Source organism: Xiphophorus couchianus, chromosome 22 (genome assembly GCF_001444195.1).
Source record: "Xiphophorus couchianus chromosome 22, X_couchianus-1.0, whole genome shotgun sequence".
NCBI classification, from domain to species: Eukaryota; Metazoa; Chordata; class Actinopteri; order Cyprinodontiformes; family Poeciliidae; genus Xiphophorus; species Xiphophorus couchianus.
Window position 1 is genome coordinate 7320715 of NC_040249.1, and position 25164 is coordinate 7345878.

General features: G+C 36.9%; 1 protein-coding gene across 2 annotated transcripts in view; it reads right to left on the reverse strand.

The window, feature by feature from the left end:
• Positions 1-628: 628 nt before the first annotated feature.
• The window catches only part of rgs7a (regulator of G protein signaling 7a), a 56491-nt gene continuing 31955 nt past the window's right edge, over positions 629-25164 (reverse strand). Inside the window, exons 3-18 of one of the 2 annotated variants that reach the window (XM_028007671.1) lie at positions 24280-24376; positions 19476-19526; positions 13133-13239; positions 12010-12061; positions 10531-10595; positions 10186-10262; positions 9938-10019; positions 7860-7934; positions 7661-7759; positions 7353-7414; positions 6824-6934; positions 6580-6705; positions 4804-4990; positions 4474-4563; positions 3944-3980; positions 629-1429 (exon numbers count right to left, since the gene is read on the reverse strand). In XM_028007671.1, the coding sequence (XP_027863472.1) occupies positions 3960-3980; positions 4474-4563; positions 4804-4990; positions 6580-6705; positions 6824-6934; positions 7353-7414; positions 7661-7759; positions 7860-7934; positions 9938-10019; positions 10186-10262; positions 10531-10595; positions 12010-12061; positions 13133-13239; positions 19476-19526; positions 24280-24376 (1302 nt within the window). In that variant the 3' untranslated portion in view covers positions 629-1429; positions 3944-3959. Of the gene's footprint in view, positions 1435-3943; positions 3981-4473; positions 4564-4803; positions 4991-6579; positions 6706-6823; positions 6935-7352; positions 7415-7660; positions 7760-7859; positions 7935-9937; positions 10020-10185; positions 10263-10530; positions 10596-12009; positions 12062-13132; positions 13240-19475; positions 19527-24279; positions 24377-25164 lie in introns of both variants that reach the window. The other variant, XM_028007672.1, reaches the window with a different exon arrangement.

The following is a 25164-nucleotide window of genomic DNA, read 5'->3' on the forward strand; positions in this document are numbered from 1 at the left end:
TAAGTTCCAAAGACAGCCATTACATCTTTGCCACCAAAGACAAAAGCAGGGTCACTGGAAAAACAAAGGTCTTCTGCAAACCTTCCATTGGCAGCAAAACCACATCACATTAAGTCCCATAACCTCCAGTTCATAAATCATTGGATGCACATCTACAAATCTATGAAGAGCGTGCTTTGAGAAACGCCACAGTTCACATTCCTTGATGCAGTCGAGACAAAGATGTTTGTCTGTTTTGTGGTTCTTGCTAAACTGACTGCCGGGCACAGACAGTGGAAACACAGACGGTCACTTCTGGCATCAAAGAGCTGAAACATCAACAGACCCTGCAAAACATCAGAGGGCCAACGTATGAACAATAACCCTTTTCAGCAGGCCGGACGATGATGGCACTTTTGCATGACAAATTCACATTTATCTGTATATTTACTGATCTGTGAAGATGCTCATAGTCTTCCAAGTCATGGAGAAATAACTTATCGCCCTCTTGTGTTTGACTGTAAAAGTGCACAGCATAAACAAAGCTCCTGGTGTCTATTTTTGCATTGCATGTTACAGAGGACAGAAGGCGCATTGATCCCCGGAAAATAAATACAAACTCCATGGATAAAAGTACAAGACCACACTGTAACAGATAGAGGATCAACTTTATTAATACAAGTAAGTAAAAGTGTCTTTAAATATGGTATAAAAATAAATGCAGGAGAGAATAACAAAGAATAATGTTCTACATAAGACGGGAGACAGTGTCTTTGTAAATCTGGATGAGACCTTACAGGTGCATTGAGAATCATATGTGCTAAATATTGTAGTGCAACCAAATTATGAAAAGCAAACTAAATGCACAATAAATAATCAGAATCATAATATATATGTATATATATATTTTGTATATTCATTCTGCACAACACTTCCCATAGCGTGACAAAGCTTCTGTAACCTCATGTAAAGCAATGACATTGTTTAAAGTTATCAGTGTAAGCTGCTGCTCTCTTGGGGGGGATTCTCAGTGTCTTTTTCTTTTTTCTCTCTGACATCATTTGTTTCTGCTGGAAGTGAGAGAAAGTGCCCCATCTGAGTAGCTGTCATGGAAAGAACTGGGACACTGGATTGAACTTTCTCCAATTTTGTTTCTTAGTCTCTCACTCCCCTCGAGTCCAACAGCGCCTTCTTTCTGGGAACACTGGAAATATCTGTACTGAAAGACGAGAGAGAAACTGAAACATCCTCTCCATGGACATGCAACATCTTGTGGACAACAGACAAACAGGCAGCTTGGCTCATTGTCTGGCTGAGCCAATAGTAGATGACGAACGATGAGGATGATGAGATGCGATGGCTCCCCTTCTTTGTACCCCGGGGAGAGGGAAGCCATTGATTTTTAGCATGGCACACAACTTTACTGTCTCTCGTCAGCCAGTGGTCCCACCTGTGCTTGAGAGGAAAGAAGAAAGTCGAGTTTCAATAGAGAAAGTTGTGAAATGTTACCATGAAAAACTTATTTCCCACTATTGACATTTCTAGTCAACATTTCTCAAAGTTTTCTGCTAACCAATGGAACAAAAGAACCAAAACACATTTTATATCAACTTTGTCATGTTTGTCATCAGAAGTAATCTACATTAATTATTTATGCTTCGATAAACAGATAACCTGCAAATTAAATATGAACTACATCTTTTAGGATTTAATTAGTTTCGGTATGACAAATTGAGGATTCTTATACAATACAACATATAAAAGTGACATTTTAAAGAATTTCCCTTTAAAATTTATAGTGGGTATGTGGTATGTACATGTGACTAAATAATGACCATTATCACTCAGAATAGGGAGATCCAAAATTATACTAACAAACAGTATATATTTATAACGAATGCACCAGGAAATTATTTTGAAACTGGTACTGGTCGAGATGGTCAAAAATTCAAAATTAAATATTTTTCCAGTTAGTAAACGTAACACCTCTAGGTGGTTTCTGTCATGCTAGCCAGTTAATCAGTTTTGTCACTTTATTTATTGACTTTAAATTCCTTAAGATTCCAATTGGAAGCATTCACATGCCGCCCAGTCATCGTGTTACAGTCCCTACAGTCCCTCTCAGCTAGAGACAGCACTGCTATCCAGACTGATAATAGTTACAGATGTGCAAAACCTACCACCAATAGATTCTACTAATATTTAAGGCATTATATAAACATTTATTCTCGCTTTTAAAATAGTATCTCTCCAATAACATCCATTGCACTTACACAAATACAGTTTATTATGCAAATTAGGTTAGGGTGACATTTGAGTATATGTAACCAACAGCTCTTCTTACAAAATAAGTTAAAAGGTACACTACAAAAAAACTTCAGTACAGGCAAAGATGTCTTCAAGTTGTTCAAAACTGAAGTTAGAGGAAGCTCAAAAGGTGTATGAAACTAATCAAAAGCTAATTATTTTCCACCGAGGCTTGTCAGCTGTTTATTCAGGCTGCTTTTGTTAAACAGGAAGTGAGACTTCAGCAGATGCCAGCACATATTTCAGCACAGATGCTCTCTTTGATCTTTTTCTGTATCTGTTTGTCATGGAACATGCTGGATCTGGAAATGCTGGAAATCTTTTGTTTTTCTCGGGGTTTAGCTTAGCATCTGCAGCTAACTAGAATTATTGAAAAGTTTATTTATTTCAGTTACTCACAAAGTGAAACAAGTAAGTCTATATTTTTGTTAGCTATGAGGATTTTCTGCTTTTAGCTAATAAAATCTGACATTTAAGTTTAGAACACTAAATAATAAGAAATAATTGATGTAGAAATGTTTTAAAGTCTAACTTGTTTTAATTATATAATTCTAATTTGTCTTAATTGTATGTTATTAATGCCAATTGTGCTTATTGCTAACTTAAGATGCTAAAGATAATAATCGTTGCTCAGTTTTTTTCGAACTGGAAAAAAAAACAACAGGAGTATAAAGTGTCTCTCTGTAAGCAGCATAGCTCTGTGAAATGAGACTGTTTATGATGAAGTGATGTTTATTAAGTAATTTCTTTATTACTGAGCGTTTTTGGTTTATTTTAAACGCTAATTTGATTTTCCCTGAAAAGTAATTGAAAGATTTCTATGATTTCCGTATACCTGCATGATCGGTTAACGCTCTGCATGCAGGTTGGGTTTTTTTTTTTGGACGACCAAGATCTGAATGAGCCAGTGGTTCCAGAACCAGGACGGTTCCGCCGCAATCTTTGTGACTCGGACTGAAGCCTGGAAAGACGGAGGGCCTGGTGCTGCTGCTGCTGGATGTTTTGCGTGGACAACAGATAAGCTTATTGAACAAAAAGGGGCCCCAAATCTTTTTTTTATTCCACAAACTATTTGTTCATGAACATTTTCACAACGGACAACTTATGTGCACATTGACTGAACTGACTGACTGAACTGTTATATTGAAGGACTAACTGGAATATGTAATTTATTTTGTTGAAATAAGCTTTAAAGCTACTGTTTTAAAAAAACTACCCTCAGTTTTCTATATATTAATTTGATATTTTTATACAAAGGTGGACAATTTAAGTTTTATACCTTTATTTTATTAAGGTAATTAGTGTTACCTGGATTATTATTTTTTTGTGGGGAAAGAAAAATAAACTTGAGTTGTTAAAACTTTTATGCTTATCATCCTCCTGTGTGACCCTAGAACAAAAGTAACTTTCCTACTGAATTTATTGCTAATTAAATTAAGTAGTGGTTACACCTTCAAATGCCAGAAACTTGTACACATTTGAGTTATACCAATAATTAAATATATCTTTACATCCTGAAATATTTGGTGTGTAGAATGAGACTTGATGTTGTAACTATACAACATCATATAAGCACTGTTGCAGCATGACTTGAAAGACGGACAATACTTTATTACGACACGATACATCAATTTTAGTATTTTATCGTAGACATTACCTGGAAGTAAGAGACTTCAGAACAAATTTTTACTTTTCTGTGGAGACACAAAAGACAAATAAATGTATTTACATTTAGTTTGATCAAAAATAGAAAGTCACACCATATGCCGGTGGTAATGCAATGTCTTCTTTTTAAATATAAACCTGAAACTTTTGCCAAAATGACAGGCAAAGGAAAATGTAGGAGGTTTGAAGAACATAAATACATTACAGCTATTCTGAATTGTCTATCATGTTTTCATGTTTACCCACTCTTTTATTTCAGTTTTTTTCCAGCTTGACATCACTGGTGGTGAGCTGCAACAATCACACCTGAAAAATACTAACAATTTCTGCTCTCTCTGCATCCCAGTTTCTACTGAATGAATATTTGTTTTAAATTACCCTTTGTCTGAACTCCATTAAACAATAATAGATATTAATAACAAGTTTCATCTAGATGTTGTCAATGATATATAGTTATTAACATTTATATGTAATTTGATGTATTATTCAGTGTCTGAAATTAAGACTTGCGTTTTCTTGTACCTTCTTCTTTGCCTGTAACAACTCCTGGTAGGCACTGGAACGAATGAAACGGCTATAAGAATCACTCTTCATCAATTTGTAGATGTGTTCCTGTTGAGGAAACAGAATGAGAACATTCTCAGCAGCAGATACAGTGAAAACAGTGCTTTAGATAAGGAGATGCCAGATGCATCTGAACTACCGAACAGCAGGGAGCTATATACTGCAACCTGCAGTTTTAAAATAGTTTTGACATAATTTAATATTCAGAGACAAACTTTTTCTGCCTAACTATTTGAAATACGCAATGCAGATTTGCTTATCACTATAAATAGCTACATTATAACTCACCTGTGCATCCTCAAAGGCATAACGTCCAGGGTCTTTGACATTCTGAGTGGTTTTGTCATAGCTCTTGGAGTCCACATTGATGGCACTGGGCGCTCCGGGGGCCAGAAACTCCTGCCAGATTTCCTGAACACGAGTTGGGACCTCTCTGATGGGTCGCTTCTTTAGTTCCTGGACTGCAAGCCAGAACCTGAATCCCAACAGTAGAGAGAAAAACAGTGCAGACATATTTGTTAAAAATTTACTTAGATTGCTTTGTTTACAACTTAAAATAATCTAGTAAAACCTGTTTCCAACTCAAATTGGTGTTTTTGCCGCTTGAGTTTTACATATAGATTACCTAACTTTGATTTTCACAATAGACTGTGGTTAGGTTCAAATGCTCTACTGACAGAGGATTTTACCCGTATATTGGAATCTGTGATTTTAAGCTATGTCTTTTGAAATATACACTTCCTTGTGATGAAAGAACTGTCAGTGAATGGCAAAATCGAAATGTTGATTTGAATTTCCTAACTATAGAGGACAACAGCTTGTGTGGAAATAAATTGCTTATTGCTTCCCTGAATCACGGGCCTTGTAGTCTTGTCACAGCATAGCCACACCTGATTTGTCATCCAAACTACAAAGGAGACTGCTCTAGGGAACTTTCTAAAAAGATGTTTCCTTTACATATACACTAGGAATTAAAACAAGAGTGATGAACAGCTATTTTACTTTAGTTAAACTGAGGTATGTGTGGTGTTTGAAGAATTACAGTTCAAGCTCATACCATCGGGGGGTGCTGATGAGCCATTTGCTGTTTGTAAGAATTCTCTGAACCTTTGGTGCTCTACACTTTCTTTGGTATGTGAACAGTAAAAATATTCATATCTAAATATGACTACAGCATCATATATTTTGCAAAGTTACTTTCAACAGATTTACCAAATTATATCAATTTTATAACAGAGCATTTTCAAAATGGCTTAAAAAATATTGGTCTCTACTAATTACTCTTATGCGTGAGTGCATGACATTTCTGTGCGTAACATGGCATGTGTGTGCATGGAATGCATGGTATATGGTACGTGTGTTGTCCTGTTTTGAAGTGGTGATCGGTCCATGTTGCATGTCGTCCATAAGGACCGTTGTGGGTGGATGGACGGATCAAATCCAGTTTACTATTAGAAACTCTTTCTCATATTTTTTTTTCTAAATATTGCCATTCGCTTTAGTGGAAATAAACCCTGTAGCTCATATACACTGGAACAAATAAATATGCTTTCTAAAAAAAAATAAAAAAAATCTTGCACTATTATTCATTATCAACTCTGAACACTTCCAGCTGTGTGTAGAGAGGCTATAATAAACATACAGAGCTCCAGGGATGTCTGACAATCTTTGAAGTTTCCCAGATGATAACAGTCTAATCTAAAGTTCAGCCCTGAAACCACAAAAGCTTTGCGCATAGCAAATAATAATTTAACCCCTGCACAAGAGATGTTAGGTGACAAACCACACATACATAGGACACGTGATGTCCTATGTTTATACTCTGATGAGTCAAAGCTGCTTTGGTGATAGAAAGAAAACAACCCAGTTGGGATCTGGTGGTTTCACTCTACTGCAATGAAAAAGCAATATTTAATCCATCTATGTTGCGTTATGTTGCAACATAGATAACGCAACGCAGGTAGCTACTTTAAGCCATGTAAGGCTTCAAGTAATCACATAAAAAAAAAAAAAAACATTTAAAAAAGTATATTGTGTTGACGTTTCCTGTATTTTCTGAAGTACCTGAGATTCTCTGAGCTGAATTCCGACTCAAGAAACTTCAGGAACTGCTCTCTTCCAACAGGATCTTTCAGGACCTCATCAATACCGAACGCCCACCTCTTTACCCTCTGTTGGCCTGGTTCCTTGCTAGAGAAGGAAACCGAAAGCAGGAATATATATATTTTTTTAAAAGATATAAATCTGCAGTATCTTGCGAAATAGGCAAAGGTATTGAACTGAATACTTGATGAGGTCATGTAGCTACCTGGCTTCAAGTTCCCAGAGGGTGGTGTCATCTGACATCCAGGGGTTAGATGGGTCTTGAGGTGTGAGGCATGGGTCATATTCAACATACTGCTCTGTGTAACCCAGTAAACTATCGCAAACAACAGAACAGGAAACAGAAACTTTACTGTGACGAATCAGAAATATAAATCATAAAATTACTGTGAGGGAAAACATGCACTTCTCTTAGAAATAAAAGGCGAATTTACAATGTCAAGAGTTTCCAAAATTTTAAATAAAATTTATTTATTATCATCTTGTTTGGATGCAAGGATAGATAAGCACCTTTTCTGAATATTGTACACCAGTCTTTTTATTGAATAAATGACAAATATGCACATGAAGTATCAAGTATTGTGGGATCAGAAAAGAAGAAAAGATTTTATCTGAACCCAAACACTTGTCAAGGTCACTAAAGTCCTCGGTTCCTCTGCATTTTATGACCGTTTAACGCCTCAATAAACAGATCGATGCCTAAACTCAATGAAGACACAAGGAACATTGCTCACCTCTCTGCCACTTTGGACATTTTCAGTCGATGCCGGTCTAATTGTAATTGCCAAAAGGTGATCTGAAACAACAGCATGGAACAACAAGCATGCAGTAAACTCACAGAAGAAATTATGTCCATCAGATGAGATTATTTTACTTCGTGCACTAAATTGACCATATTCAACCCAATTTTTACTCCATTTTATGAAAATAGAAGTGATGCACAAATTACACTGAAATGAACAAAACCTCCTAAAAAGAATTTACAGAATTGTCTCATAGGTCCTCCTGTCGGTAAAGCGTGATAACCGTTTTCAGATCTAACCTGTTCTTGCAGCTCTTCTTTTGTGGGCTGTTTGGCCTCTGGAGTGGGGGTGTGGGTAGGACTGTGGGTACGGATGTCATTCTGTAGCCCATATACCGACTGAGATGACAAACCAGTCACAAGCATGCATCAGAATCATTAGCTCTGAATACGCAGACTGACATTAGCATGAACAAGAACAGTGTACGGACTAGGATACCTTTCTGGTTTTGTGTGGATTTTTCATTCTGGAGGACTTCTTTATGTCAACTTCTGTTGTATTCACACAACCAGGCTGTGATAAGAAAGAAATGCAAATAATAAGGGTTTAATTTAGTTTAACCATTTCAATTGTAGATAGTTATTTTCCTTCTACTAGAAATATTTCTACATACAGCTACAGTCTTTGTTAACCCTCTGATGCTGAGTGATTGACTATACAGTCTTCCATGAGTGGGTCTTTTTTGAACCAGGAGTATTCAGGTTCCAACGGGTCAAAAAAGACCTGTTGTGCTCTTCACATAAATTTTGAAAAACAATGACTTTCTTCTTGCTGCTTTTCCACAAAGTCCAGATTTATAATGAGTACCACTAATATTTGACAGATTATTCTACTTGATAATCTTCATCAGATGTACTTGTCATGTTAAGTAGTTTTAGTTTCTTGGTCTTGTTCTTCAAAGTTCTCTGGCATTCCACTAAGGCCTTCACAAGGTACTGTCTTTTCTATTATAAAAAAACGTTTTACAGCCCATTTGATCTTTATTTTATCTCCCTAAAGATTCCCAGATCCTCTACAGTCTACACCACCTCAGGGTTCAAAGTGCAATTTTTTCGACACTAAATGAGCATCAGCTAATCAAATCTAATATGCCTAATGCAGTGAAATATATAAGGTAATCTGTCAAATGGTGTTTAATTAAACAAGGAATGTGCCAGCTGATGCAAAAAAAAAAGTCATGGAGCAGGAACTCAGACTTTCGGAGTACAGCTTCTGGCTGATTGAACAAGTGGTCATAATCTAACCCTCTTGCAGAAAAACGGAGCTAAGAAGCATCAACGGCATCACTGTGAAATTTGAATTAATATTAATCATGTTGCTCCAAGGATGCATAAATTGAACTCGTTATTTTCCAATTAACCGCCAAACTGTCTTTGGGAGAAACACAGCAGAGGGAGACTCTTTAAACTCAGGAGGGAGAAAACTAAATGCTAATGCAAAGCAAGTGTGCAGAGAACACGGTAAAAAGCGCTACTGAAGCTGATGGGTTGTGACAGTTATTGATGTGGCATTTCATGTGTATGACAAAGGCAAATACACGTCAGTGGCTTTGCTTCTTTACAACATTTAAATGTTGCAGGAAGCACGTAACATTGTATAATCCACAGAGTGCTTGTAAGTGCATGATATTTTCAAAACATTATTTCTTGATTAAACACCTTGATACATCCCTACTGGGAATGAAAGGTGTGAAACAGTAACACATTGGGTTTTATGCTTTATCGCATGTTCAGTGCCTAATTCGTTTAACCTTTGAGTTTTGTCATGTTATAAGGAAAAACTTGAAAGTCTAAATGTGACGTGTAAGTTAAAAGATGCATTACAAAAAAAGTTAAGTTTAGCATGCATTTGCATTCAGACTACTGGAGTTTATGCTTTGTAGTACCATTTTTTTATTTCAGTACTAGCTGTAAATAAACTGTGGTTTGTCTCTATCATCTTTGCACATCAAGAAACTGAAAAATTTGTCCATTCTTCTTTTCAAAAAGAGCTCAGTCAGACTAGGTAGATTTTTATTTTTCAAATCTAGCTTAATTTTTGACTTTTCTACCATGTTCCCTGTCTTTCATGCTTTTTGTTCTCTGATGTTCTTGAAGAAACCGCTCCAATTTTCACAGAAAAGTCATATTTACACTGAGATTTAATTAATGATGTGAGTTGACCTAGGACAGCAGTTGGTTGCACTGGGATTTATTTGGGTTATTTCAATAATGGGGGTTTAATACAGATGAGTGACATATCTTTTCAGAGTTTTGTTTGTAATAATGTTGAAAAACTGCATGATTTTTCTTCCAGTTTATCACCTATCAGATACAATTTCAGTGAAATTGATTGATGACAAAAAAGAGCAAGAGGTACGAGGTATCTTCTTCTTCACGGTACTAATTTCCAATTGAGAATGCTGGAACAGGGTGTGCAGGTTGATTCGTGTTTTAAAGGGATCATAGTGTTGATCATCTGAAATATGAATTCCAGCATTATTAAGTCACAGCAATACAGCCTGTGGATTTACTCACCACTGGTCGGTGCACGTCCCAGAATGCTCTTTCCTGACTATCGAGAATTTTCCTCTCAATTTTGTCCCTTTTTTTGTCAACCCTGGAGATGGAAAAAAAATTAGCAGTTGTCTTAATCAAACCCCCATACTCCCTCTAATGTGCACATCTGTTAACAAGCATGATGGTATACTCCTAACATGATTCATAACAAGAAGAGGACTCGCTTATCATGGCTCAATGCATATGCGGTTCTTTTAGTAACCTACTTTGCTTGTGCTTCTGCTTGCATAAAGATGAACTCCCATTTTCTGGCGAAAGCTCTCTGTAGCCTTGCTAAGCTCTCCTGTGATTGAAACAAAAAACCAACGAGAAAAGAAAGGTTTTGAGGAAACTTGGCTTTTTATATTTGCTTGACAGGCAGATTAGTTCCTATCTTTCAAATTAAAAGAGGACCCAAGAAAATACCTAACTCACTGATTAAGCATGAAGTAAAAACAGTTGTGCTCGTTATCTTGAAAGAAAGTAAATGGAGAGGACTTGGCGAGATGTGCCAACACATAAATAGCAGCCATACTTGAAGAGGTGGCACTGACAACAGATCTTTTACATACCGCTTCATAGTCAGCGAGCTCCAGACGTGCTTTGTTTTGCATTGTTCTTTTGCAGAGGTAAACAGCTGGAAAAGACAGAGAGAAAGACTGGTAATAAAAAGAGAACAGAATCTCAGCTTTGCTTTAACAGCCTTAAGTGGCTCTGCGTTTATGCATTTAATCCCCTCAACTGCACATTTAAACTGGCCTGCAAATCGCAAAGGTCATTTAGCTGTGCACGCTGCGAGCATGTCTGTTCCTGCGAGCGCTTGTGTGTGCATCCCTGACTTTTTGATCTCTTCCTGTGCTATAATCGTCCCTTCATCTCTTTGTTAACGGACCGTAATGCGGGAGCTTCATTATGCCATTAGACTGTTTTCATTATGGGGCATCATTCACGTGAATCAGCCTCGGCATCTGCTGCTCTCGAAGTTCCCCTGGCGCTCCCGGGATTATTCCCACAGTGAGCTTTTAGCCCTTTCCCTCTTCTACTGCAAATGACAGACCTACCAGGGTGCGGGTATTCATCAAAAAAACATTTTTGGCATTATGAAAGCTTCATCTCCACTCTGCTTGTCTGTAGAAATAAAAAGCTCCTCCCTGTATCAACATTAAAATGCTCAGCCAACTGTGAACAACAGGTGCATGCACACAGACACATCTCTGCTTTTCTGTCCAGATACATCACATTGCTGCTGTCGAGGACACTGCTACATGGAATTGAGGAGCATGACTACAATTTCAGTTTCAGGAATATTTATAAAACCACAATGTAGGCACAAGTTAATTCTAATAACGTTGTCTAAACACAGTGATTTACTAAAGCATTCAAGGTCATTCATTTATTCTTATTTTGTGACATGAGAAGTGAAAACGTGGGATTTTATGCAACAGAAGGTCAAGGACAATTGTGAAGTGGAAAGAAATCAATTTCTTTGTACAAATAACAGTGAAAAAAAGTGACATGCATTTGTATTTAGCCCTGTTGAGTGAATACTTTGTGGAATCATGTAATTGCACTGCTCTGGCAGTATAAACATATTGCTCAATTGTTACGGAGTGAGGACACCGTCTTTTTGTGGTGCTGTCTTTTTGGACAATCACTTAGCAGTCAATCATTTAGAGTAGTATAAACATACTCACAATGGTCATAAACTCACAATGGTCATTGAAATATCTTGAAACTGACAAAAGTAGCAATAAACTAAAAAGAAAAAAAAATACAGAAAGTTGACCAGTGAAAGTCAGACAATGCTTTTGAATTGTGATTCAACGGAATCGGTTTTGTCATTAACGGAGCAGTAACAACAATTTTGTCAACGTGTGAATGTGTTATCTTGTGTCTATTTCATTGGGGTTTATGCAAAACCCCAATGAAATACTTTAAAGTTATGGTTGTTATTTGGTAAAATAAGAAAATGTTCAAGGCAGCTGAATTCTTCTGCAAGGCACTTTAATGAAAAGATCATGAATATGAAAACGTTGCAACATTTTTCTCACCATAGTCTGTGTTTTCAGGTTCCCAGCAATTTGACGGCCAAAAGTATGGAGTCTGAAAGAAAGATAAGAACATTAGGAAACAAGATACAAAGAAACCGGTACATAACAAAGAACACAGTTCTTCAAATCAATATTTTTTTACCACCATGATAATGGGGCTTAGAACTACAGTGTGACATCAGTCACACAAAACACTTTATTGTATAATGGGTTTGGTGTTGGGTCTAAAGGACATTAGCTCTCTTCAGAAAGAGAGCTCAGAGCAGACACAAACATGAATCTTGACTCTCCTAAGGGCAGCATTGTATAGACTGGCCTCAGATGAGAACCGATTACACATAAAAAGCAAAGTGACGCCAACCACCAACACAAACAGTCTTAGGTATTGATTTACTCAGGTCAGCCTTTTGTAGCACACTTGGGGAACCAAATAAAAAAAATGTTAAAAAATCACTACAACTGTCTGTCTTTGCAGGCATTCAGAATAATGTGCTTTTTCTTCTATATTTGTGAACCATTAAGAACAATAAAGTATTGCAGCTCCTGATTTATTCCTTTTTTCTGCCACACAACAAGGCACCCTGTATATTGGTTGGAGTGTAGAGCGATGCGTTACGGTCTCTATAAATTCTTGGCTGAGATTTACATAACACCAGATTAAAATCTTATGGTCAGTGGCTCTGCATATTTATTTGCATTTTTACAATTCAGTGTCCTCTGTAATTACCTGGTTTATTTGGAAATTATTTTAAAATGTATTTAGCTTGAAATTGTCTGCTGCTGTTTCTATGTATTTAAATCTGTTTTATACATTTGCAAAACACTTTGTTGCACAATGTTGCATGAAAATTGCTATAAATAAACTTTGAGCAATGAATGACTCATCAGTGGATCAAACATGAGCAAAAGTATACTTCAAAAGAATATCATGCATGCACAAAAATGTGGAAGAATAACAGGGCAAATTTTGAAAAGACAAAAAACAACCCAACACTTAACTGTCAGTTTTATAACTTCAAAATTTATCAAGTTAAAGCCCCAGACCAGGCAGCAAAGAATTAGGTTCCAGATCCCAATTATGTAGGTGTTAAAGTGAAATGTTTCTGTGCACGAATGTTCTTACCTGAAACCTGTAGAAAGTGCCGTCATCTTTAAGAGTAAGAACATGGTCTGAAATAGGGAAGAAGTAACCATGAGCAGCCATCAGTGTTCCTAAGTGAAGAGCCTCCACTAGGAAAAAACAGATAAGAGTGAAGAGTCAGATTATATTTTGGTCTTCCAGTGTTGGTTCTGTTGATCCAAGTGCTGGTACAAATAGCTATATACAGTCTAAAAAAAAACCCAACTAATATTCCAAAGCTATTGTTTTGGTCTCCACTTTTTCTGCTTTAAAGCACATAGAAAATTAATAGTGCATAAAGTCCAGTCAAAGAGATGTTGTCTATTTAATAATTCTCCTTTGGTAGGAATTGTGCAATAAATTGGATTATGTGTTCAGATGTTTGTCAGACAAAAGGCATCTTTTGAAAATAACCTTTAAGCAAGTACTAAACATACTTTTTATTAAGCTCACATTTCTGTATAAAAAAGATTCTTAACTGGCATGCATTACTTAGCTGTAAGCTGAAAATCATCACAGTTAACTCAAAACACCTTTCAAAAACAACAATCTGCATGTCAGATTTAATTAGGACCTTATGTTATAGAACCATGATAAATTGGCCCATAAGTAAGCCAGACGGATACAGGGGGTAGCATGTATTAAACTACTTCATTAAGACACGTGAATTTAATCAACTATCATGAATTGCTTTCAGAGGGTAGGTTAGTTAATGCAGCCCACCATCTTTCCAAGATGCACATCCATCCTGAACTAAATAATGACTCTGCGCACCAGTCCTTGAATCAAGAAGTGCTGCTTTAAAAGCATCTGACAGTGCTTTGACAGATGGATAGGCAGGCCTCCATTCCAACAACACACAGCACAGCCGGGGGTATGGCTGATTAGCCCACCTTCAGCGGGAGAGGCGGAACTCATCAGTCACATCACCTGGTGTTGTGCCTGGTTGGAGTGAAAACCCGCTTCCCCGCAGGGGCTGCACAGCACATGGTTTACTGTTCCTGATTTAAAACCATCAGATAATGAAAACATCTCATCATACTCCACCGGGTGTCTCATCTGCCACCAGGTATTTCCTGCAGTTGTAAATCTACAAGACCTTCATGTGTCTTTTAATGTGTTGACACACTTTGTTTAATTAGCAGCCAGCACAGGAAACACGTCATTTACATGAGTTTCCATAAAGCAGAGCTTCAGTCTCTGTTTCTAACAAAACTGGAAGATGGAGTTAAAATGTCTGTTATAGTCTAAGAATACACTAACAGAGACTTACTGCAGAAAACAAGTACATCGCAGCCCTCTAACTCTCTGACACATGCACATCTAAACACACCGGTTGCATGTGTGAAGGATAAATATAGACCAGCTTTTCCCTTAGCATTGAGGAGACTGTTGCAGCTTTAAGAGGTCAGGATGTCTGTGTGTGTGTGTTTGTGCATAAGCACATTTGTGACAAGGCTCAATTTATTAATAAATAATGACTCATACTTTATTTAAATCTGTTTACTCATAACACAATCCCTTCCTCTTCAGCTTCAGTGTTATGTCTAAGAGCAATTCCTTATATAAACTATTGGCTCTGATTTCTTCTTATCATTTAGATTTATAAAGTCTTAAGAAGCAGCTAAGGACCTGACAAAGCTCGTCAGGTCTTCTGAAAATACTAGATAAAAAAAAAAATTATCCATACAGCTATCTAGCATCTACCATCTACACTGACATTGTCAAATTCACAATATTACCAGCTTTTTGTATGTTACTATACTTTTTGTGTACTATAGCATTAACAATTTTACACATATATACGTATATAGTTTTGTCATTATAGTTACCATTATTAGACATTAAAATAGTAGAAGAACAAAACATATTGTATTAATGAAGACCGTTATGTATTTTACCTGATTTGTACAAAGAGAAAATGACTTGGCCGTTATCTGTCATTAAAAGCTGAATTCAGGGCGTGCCGTGGTGGCGGAGGGGTTAGCGCGACCCACATTCAGAGGCAACATGGCCTCGACGCAGCTGTTCGACTCCCGGACCCGACGACATTTACAGCATGCCTTCCCCCTTTCCTGTCAGCCTACTTTGAAAACAGGGACTCTAGAGCCCATGAAAAGACCCCTTGTGGGTGACAAAAAAAAAAAAAAAAAAGCTGAATTCAGTTGTGCTTTAAATATTTATGTAAGCACAAAACATCGAAAACTGTTTTGATCATCTCAGATTAAATTTACACATCTCATCCAATGATGACAAAAAAACAATAAAAAGGGTGAAAAAACATACATTTATGCTTCCTTTATATTCACAGAGAAATGTTAAACTGTAAGTCTGGCCTTACTTTTCTATCCATCTATTGTCTATACCTGCTTATTCTCTCAGCATTACAGGGAGGCTGGTGGCCTTCTCATTCAGCAGTTACTAGATGAGAGGAGGAGACACTAGATAGGTCACTAGTTCATCACAGGGCAACACAGAGACCCCCAGGACAAACAGCCATGCATGCACTCTAAGAGATAGTAACCAATTAACCTTAGTCATGTTTTTGGACTTTGAGGCATGGCAACATTGCTACAATCAATGTCGCCTACCAGCCTTATCCTTCTTCCTTATTTCTACTGCATGCTGGATGTCAGCTTGTACACATAACCCTTCTAATCACCCAGTGTCACAGCCTAGAGATTACCCAACTTCATCACAGTTCCTCAATGAGCTTAAGATTTTCGATACAAAAGTTTAATGTTATAATATTCAATACACTTATTTGACTCTGTGCTTCTTATTTAGCATTTTTCAGCAGGTAAGACATTTTTTATATAAACATGATTTTAAAATGTGATTATTGACAATGAACCATTTAATCATGCAGCTTCAATGTGTGAAGGGGGCAATCTCAGCAGAGAGGGAAACGTTATCTACAGTTCTATAAGAGTTTTGACTCAGATGGGGAAAAGATTTAAGAAAAAAAAGAAGCTTGACACAGAAGATAAAGATCATGACGGGGAAATAAATGTATCCTCTCCAGGTTAAGCCCTGTGCCCTCCCCCTGAGATCATTTTCCTGCTACATCTACCAGTGTGGATTAAATTCTCTTTCATGTGCAAAATCAGACCCTAACTGGTGCACACTCTTGACAGTTTAACACACTGTTGGATTATTATTAATTTTCTTTTATTTGTTGGTTTCTGCTGAGTTCCCCTCAGGTGTTTATCGAGATTTGTTTATTCATAGAAGGTCTATAACTGGTTCTATTCGAGAAATATTTTTACCATGTATTTAAATAACAATAAAACCACTACGTACATTGGTGAATTATTATATCCTACAAAGCAAATGTCAATGATGCATTAAACTATTTTAACTATAAATTTAATCCATATACTGCACTGCAGTAAATTTTATCAAATTTTTAAAGTTATTATGTAAAGGTTATTTGCATTATTATATACTTTATATCAGTACTTGTACTTTTAGTTACAGCTAACTGGCTAAGTACATTTTCTACATTCTCACATCTGTGTCGTTTTTCTTTCCTGTGGGATGAACATAATTTGAGCTATCCCAGCAGGGTTCATCATTAGGCATGCAGTGGAATATAAACAGAGTCATACTTTCAGTGCGTTATTAAGCTGTAAGCTAGACCTGAACCCTATTTACATACATTATATTGGCATTTTGGTGCGTTTGCGTAATGGAGAGCCACCTGTCATCTTTTAAGGATCTATCCTGTCATTGTCAAACAGATGATATTAAGCTGTACATTTCTTTCAAATGAATTTCAGAACTGCACATAAATTAAATTAAAAGCTGGATGTCTGACAGATTACTTTAACTAAATTAAGAAAACTGAAATAATTATCTTCTCATTTAAGAAAATAAATCTCAATATATGCTTGGAAAATACAGAAATAGCCTTATTTATGAAATAAATTCATCATCGAGAGATTTTTATTCACTCAGCATAATAATGTCAAATTGACAACAATGTTTTCAATGTGTTAACTTGCAGCAGGGTAAAATAGGTATTGAACATGTCCACATTTTCCTGAGTTAAGGTAGTAGGGCCACTGACATGATATTCACACCAGATGTCACCATTAATCCACACATACAGAGAAATCAAAGGGAATTGTTTCATAGAAAATTTTATCGGCAAACTTTTTTAATTTGAACACAGAAATTTATAAAATAGTGACCCATCTCTCACAACGCCAGGTTTCTGGAGCTTCGGGATCTGAGACAGGCCAAAAGCATCATAGATCCTGCATCGTATATAACAGTCTTCATAAAGCTTTACTCCCCTCTGACCAAAGCACACAGTCCCACTAAAAGCCTTTCAAACAACCAGTTGGGCTGGAGACAGTGTCTAATAGTTGTTTATGAGATCTGGTGGCATTGAAATATTACACTTTGCATTTATTCAAATGTGAAGTTTTTAGCTTTTTTTGCCATTAAGCTCACTGTGTGGTTGCAACATAACTCAGGTCCTTGTCCATCATGATTTAAGGTCCTATATAAACTATAGAAAAAGTAGGGGAAATATAGTTAGAATTAGATTGTTGTCAACTGTGTAACTTAACATATTATATTTAAATAAATAAAAATAAGCCACATTAAAATGGGTCTGAATAAACTGAGACTTCTAAATGAGAGAATGATGAGTTAAACGGGGTGGTGAGTGTATTATCTGAGGGATTCATTTAGTAAAAAACTCATGATCTCCACTCAGCTCAAATATAAGCTCATTTGCCTTCACTTAATAAACTTTGTGTGGCTGCTGCTGTTGTGCTGTGCTGAGCCCAATTAATTGCATCTCTGTTAGTTGTTTGTCAACTCCTGCAGGAGTTGGCCTCAGTGAAAGTCACAGAGATTTAAAAAGAACATAGTGTTTGCCACTGCGGGGTAACTGACAGCATGTTTTGTGTCCGTTCTGCGGAAAGCGCTCAGATCTGAAAGAAATAGTCTGTGGGGACAAGACGTGTTGCTCGCTGACATGTTCTCAGACAGGTCACTGTCACAGGATGTTTTAGTCTAAACTGAGAAAGAACAAATCTTTTGGAAGTCATTTTCATGTGTATAGCTAAACATAAAATTTACAGCAACCAGTAATTTGCTCAGTACAATCACTGGTGATGGAAGACAGAATGGTAAAACAAAGCTTGGAATCTACAATACATTGTCACCAAGTTTTGACAACTGACATGCTTGCACATACTGTGTATAAAATGGAAAATCTGTTGACACATCTAAAATGACCAATATGAAAGCCTGACTGCACCTTTTCACATTTGGTATACTTACTATGCACTCTTTCATTCACATAAGTCTTCAGTGCTGCTATTCCAGTTTGCCTTTCTTTCCATCTTCAGTTCAAATGAGTGCTTTGTTTGATGTTCATTATTTTACTGCATGTACCATAAAATGTTAAAATAGTGATCTGAGTCTTACAGATTGTCACATAAACAAAATAAATAAGACAAATAAGAATATTAAAAAGAATAAACAAGAGTAGGAATTGTGAATGTTCAAAAGTTTAGGGTCAGAAAGACAGCTGACAGAGAAATGTAACACTGCGGACTGCTACATTTGCGTTAGCTAGCGGGTAGTATGTTTAGAGGTCTAAGTGTGTTCTTTTTATGTAGTGTACACAAAAATTAAACACAAATCAGCTGATTTTGACTATTTAAAACAACAACATTTATGGTGTACGACGTAATATTAGCCACCATTAAATATTTACATGGCTTGGTTTACACTAGAAACTGCTGGTATTTTTGAACGCTGATTGGGGAGAAGTTCCATGTTTAGCCGCCTAGACACCTTGACTGCCAAACCACTACATGGCATTGGCTGACAGCTGGCTGAAAGCAAGTCATTACACTTTTAAGTGACTTACATGTAGCACAATGTAGCAGTTTCTGGTTATAAATGGTATGAATAGTTATAATAGGAATGTACAATCACACCACTTCTCACTCTGTTTGAGACTAGCGGCAGCAAAATACGAGCAGCATGCTGGTTAATCAACCAACTGCAGGCTGGCTACCCAAACATCCCAGCAGCCTGTTTTACCTGGGTTACTCCATGAAGAACAGAAGGGCAAATAGAGATATTTTTACAGTAGCAGGTTTATTACTACAGCTACTTTTAGTTTGTAGGCACTAGAAGTAGTTTGTCAGACTTGAGATCTTAGTACTTAGCAACATTTGTGCTCTTGATCTTCTAGCTGTCCCTGTTTTCTGATAACTGTATCAGCGGTTACACTAATTTAGTTACCAAATCAGGTTTTGTTGGTTTTGTTCTTCCACCAATAAATAAAATTGAATGCATCTTATCAAAAACATACCTTGATCTTCAATGTCCAGGTTCTTCATGAGCCATTGTACAATATCAGAACCTGTAATAAGAGAGAGTACATAAGTATGAATCATAGACATAGCTAAGAATTTACCAATACACTCAAATGCCTTCTGCATATAAATGCGAGTGAAACAGAAAACATTGTCACCCATAACCTTGTCCACCTCCCTTCATTATCACAGCGCATACAAATGTCTCTTGCCTTGCACCATGTAGGTGGGTAATAGGCCATCCATTATCCAATATTCTTTTCTGACACCCTCTTCAGGCTTGCTCTCTTTGGCTCCAAACCATTAATATAAATGACACCAGGTACAAAGGCAGGTTGAAGCACGTATTATGTGCCGCATAACAACAGAATTTGTGACTCAAAGCATTTAATAAGTCAGTGATTGCATTCTATGTTGCAAACCAGCATAAACAAAGTAGAGGTGAGAAAAGGAGACTGTCCACGTGACTCATGTGCCACTTTTACATGCAGGAACGTGAAACGACTTTTATGATGGCTGCCATTTTTGCATCTTTACCGCTGAGAATGTGACTGAATCATTTTCACATCCCAGACAAGCATAACAGCATCCTCTGCGCTCCCTCGAGCATTTTCACACTCCGACACAACATGCGACTTTAGCACTTTGACTATATATTTTCCGAGCAATCATTACTGTCTGTCATAGTGACAGGTGAAGGTGTGCTGAGCAGACCAAAGGCACAGAAGGCAGGAAAAAGGTGTGAAATGGAGACATGGGGGAATTCATGCAACAAGACAGAGTAGCCCTGTGGCTGATGTTACGTCCATCAAGCTGCTACTCTGTGTGGCTGAATTTTGGTTTTTTATTTCACCTCTATTGCATCCCCCGTTGCATTTGCACATACACTAACTAGATATGAGTTTTGATGGACAAACGTAATTAGCACCACCCCGTTTTCATCCTGTGAAGGTTGACCTACTTTCTTAGAGCCAGCTTGAATACAGTGTGTGTTTAATTTTCCATTAAGGCTTGATTCTAAATTGAGAAGAGTCACAGCGATACACTGGTATATTCAGGTGTCATTTTCAGTGAGCAGTAATTTTTTTTGCATCAAAATGATCAAAAACTTAACAGCTCAGAAAAAAAAACATTACATATCCAAGGTGACCAAGGTTCCATCACTATGTGACAGCTGGTCAGCAAACCTGGCAAACATGATTGACATGGCAGCACTGAATGCACATGTGCTTTATCAGGCATGCATTGGGGTGCAGGAGAGACGGGTGGACTTCCTGGTTGAGCTTGCAAAAGAGTTCGGTAACTCTCATGTGAGTGAGAAGAAGGCACACAAGGAGAAACTGCTTCGGCAACAACCTTCCACACCCAGCTCAGGCAAAAGGGCGAAGTGTCAGGTCAACCATCGATGCAGGATGCGTGTCCTGAGGCCGAAACATCATCAGTGACCCCTCACACCCCCACCATGGACTGTTCTCCCTGCTGCCCTCTGGAAAGAGGTTCTGCAGCATCCGGTGCAGGTCCACCTGGTTCCGAAACAGCTTTTTCCCACTTGCCATCAGACTGCTGAGCTCTTAACTGGACTGCACTCAAAAACTGGTCTCCACTTTATACCTTGCACATGTACAGAGCTAAATAACTTCTATTTTACTGTCAGTCCTGCACTTTATATTTTATATTTAGATTTATATTCATATTTTATACTGTATTTTATTTTACTCACAACATTGGAACCTCAAACATTATCCTGAGCCGTATGCAACGAAATTTCGTTCTGTATACACCCTGTGCATTGAAAATGACAACAAAGTCAGTCTAAGTCGAAGTCGAAGTCTAAGGAACAATTGTGCAACTGTGAGATGCGTTGAGGCCATTACCAGGGTACTTGGCCTAGGTAATGGCCCTATTTACTGAACAAAAGCACCTGCTAGATAAAATCCTCAGGCCAGTTGGACTATCTCTAGCCTGAATAGGTATATGTCCAAATGGCCTAACTCCAGCCATTCTAGTGTTAGATCAGTTGTACCGCAGCTGACAAAGTGCCACATATATCATAATATATCACCTACTCACATTAAAGAGACACAGTTATGGTAAATAAATATCTATTTATCCACAGTGTTGTGCTTCAACACATAAAAATGGTGATACATTTATTTTTAAAAAATTGAAGCCCAAAAGTATTTATTTCTTGATTTATTTTATTTTGTAAGTTTATTAGATGTTATAAACAATAAATAAAATGACTAATACAATAAATGTTACGTTCAAAGAAGGAGATAGAGGTATAAACTTGTAGAAATCTAGCTCGTTTGCAGCAACCTCACACATATTTCTTCTTATTCATAACTTCTGCAGCAATATATCTTTATTCTACTCTGATAATATTGATATTGATGCTAAGAACGTTATAATAACATACCAAGGTAGTTTCTCATATTTAGTGCGTAGACCATTTCTTTATACTGAAATCTGAATTATTTAATAAGCACAGAAGGGGATCATAAAGAAAGTCAAATTAAAAAAACTAATTTATCTTACAATGACAAGTTATCAGCCAACACCAATTCAATTTCAATGCAATAAATTTAGTTTCATTTCAGGCATACTGAATTCACAGTATCTTGTTTTTCCTTGCTGCCTTCAATTGATGAGTTAACATATCTCTCACCACAAGCCTGCATTGGTGAGTGTATAAGGAGTAAATTGTTTCCAGTCGTGTGGAAGCATTTTTTTTTTCTTTGCATGTCTACATTGCATCGTATCATTAGTTTCTGTATGAGTTTTGCTCAAAGGGCCAGAGTGAAGTTAAAGCTGGTGACTGAGTAATCGATGATTCTCACTAGAAGGTGGCATGTAATTGCATCCCCACCTTTAAAATATAAAGTTGAAGCAAGATCTTTAGATAAATATGCAGTATTAAGATACAACCATTTTCCCATCACTGTCTGATATATCAGAATTGAATATTTACTGTTAGGTCAGTTAAAATGTCAAAGCATATTTCTATGGCAGAAAGAAGAGAAATTTTTGTGTGAATATTTCTGAGCTTTCTTCAAATTCAGAAATTTACATACATTCCTTTAGTATAGTGGAAAATTTCCCCTTTAACCTGCATGACTTGGGTTTTCTTCCACAAGTTTCTTGCAATATTTTACTGGAATTTTGGCCCATTATTCATGACAGCGCTGAGGTAACTGAGTTGGTTCTTACAGCTCTGTAAACAACGTTATGAGATTGGGTGGTTTGTGATGGCCGCTCCAAAAAAAAAAGTCCTTATACCACATTGTAAGTAATATGGTGATTAGGCTATTTGTCCATTTGGATGATTAATTATCATCATGATGCAGTTTATTTTATGAAATTTATGAATTCCACAACATGATTCCGGCCCCTCCATAATTCACAATACAGACACTGTTCTCTGACTTGCAATATTTCTCCTTTGTCCTTCGACAGCTTAGATTTGCTTTCATGAGACCACAGGAGATGTCTTCAAAAATTAAGGTAATTATCCCTGAAAGCATTTACAAATTTGGTAATTGTAATTGATCTCCTGATCAGAAAACCTTTCTAATTTGCAGTCAATAAGAAAAAATGTTGTTTGGATTCAGCTGTACCTAAGCATCAGTTGCAGTTACAAATATAACTTTAAACTTTGCTGAACATTAGAGGAGATTTTTAACTTTCTCTGATAGTCACACCAACGTCTTTTTAAATGAGAAGCATCTGAAATGTTGGGGAAAAGTGGACATCCAAAAGTTCTTTCAAAGTATGAAACTGACAATTTAAATGAGATAAATATTAAAACTGCCAAGGACTGCACAACATGCCAGGTTATTATATTTCAAGCATAATGCTTTCCCACTCTCCATGCCAAGAATACACTTTACCAGTTGGATGGAATCTCTTTGCAATTATTAGACACACATCCCCAGGAGGATGTGTGCAGGAGCTCTAAAAGGCTAAAATTGTAGTTCAGTGATGAAGAAACATGTTTGATTCAGGTGAAATGCATGCAACCATTCAGATAATGTATTTATTAGAGATTCTCATGCTTTTCTTATCAAGCCAATGTACCACACTCCTCATTTCATAAAAATATTGCCCCAGTAGTAAATAATTTGGGGAAAAAAGATATAACACATCTATATCAATGTTTAGATGAATCATAGTTAGTATAGAGGTAAAGAAGTCCAGCATCTATAAATGCTATCAGTATTGATGGCTGGAAATGTACTTATTTACCTCAACCAGTCATTATTGGAGTAAAAACAAATCAACTTCATCTCCTTGGCAAATGTAGGTCAAAGTTGCACCATTTAATACCAATTGTTCCCTGTTGAGGTATTAATACAAGCACAAACAATTTACAGTTATTGCAACAATGTCAAGAAATTTCTTAGTGCGTTTTAAAAAACAAAAATGTTCTGCTATTACCTAATTTTCCAACTAATTGTCCTAATTATCCTAATTGTCCTAATTGCATTCTCGGAATAATACTGTTATCACTTAAAAGACTGAATTCTAATATAATGTGTGGTATTGTTGGAGTTTTTTTGTTTTTTGTTATTTTTTTTGCTTTCTTAATATTTGTGTTCTAATAAATGGGTACTTCTTAACCCCTTTTTTATTTGAGTTTTCTCTTAAACATTTCTCTTTTTTTAAGTAGCAACTGTGGAGTATTATCACCAGCACAGCTAATGAAACAAAAATTGGGCAACTACCACAATAATTTCGTTGGTCATGCTCAAAAAGGCGGGAAGAGTGGCGATCTCAGACAGGTGGGAGTTGGGGACTTACCTGAAAAAACACTGGGGATCTTGGTGAGAAAACTTTTCACTGTTCGTATGGGGATGCCGTTTTTCTCATCCTGCATGCGTGCTATTAACTCCTCCATCTGGACAGCACAGTAACAGAAGAAAGGGAGAAAGTGAGGAACGAAAAGAAAGTAAGAGTGCATTCCATAACCCTTTTCCAAAAAGTGTGAGTTTAGATAGCAAAGACAGAAAGAGGCAAACAAATACAAAGAGTTTCTTATGTGGTTCAGCTGTGTCTCCAGGCAAGAGAAAGTGAAGCAATGATGTTGGTGACTAACAAGCACAGCTGTCAGATTTCTGCCTCTGCTATGACAAATCTTACTGATACTTGTCATTTGTCACATAAACCAAGCTGTAAGCTATGCTTATTGAGTGCTGAACTTTAGAAACCTTGCTGTAAAGTTTATTGGTATTATCTACCACAATATTATTCTGTCTTCCACCAGACACAGATACTTGCACAGAGTCAAAATATATCAGGCAGAACTGTTTTAAGTTAAGCTGTAATACAAAATTGAACCAAAAACTGCCTCCAGGAGTGACATGAGTGGGTAAACAGCAGCACACGGACAAAAGCGCAAACATACACAGAGATTTGCACACACGACTATGGCAGAAATCTTCTGGGATGTAGCTCAAGGAGCTGGCAGGACGGCACACAGCAACCACTTTAACAACAGCATGCCAAAGGGGGCAGGGTAAATAGTGGAGCAGACCTGATATGCAATAATCAGATCACTCGCCACATCATTTCCCCATAGTCTTCCTTCGATATTAACATATGACTCAGAAAATATGTACCGGTACATAACAAAGTTGAAGGAAAACCAATTTTGAGAATAGGAAATATTTTTTAAAGTGCCTTTTC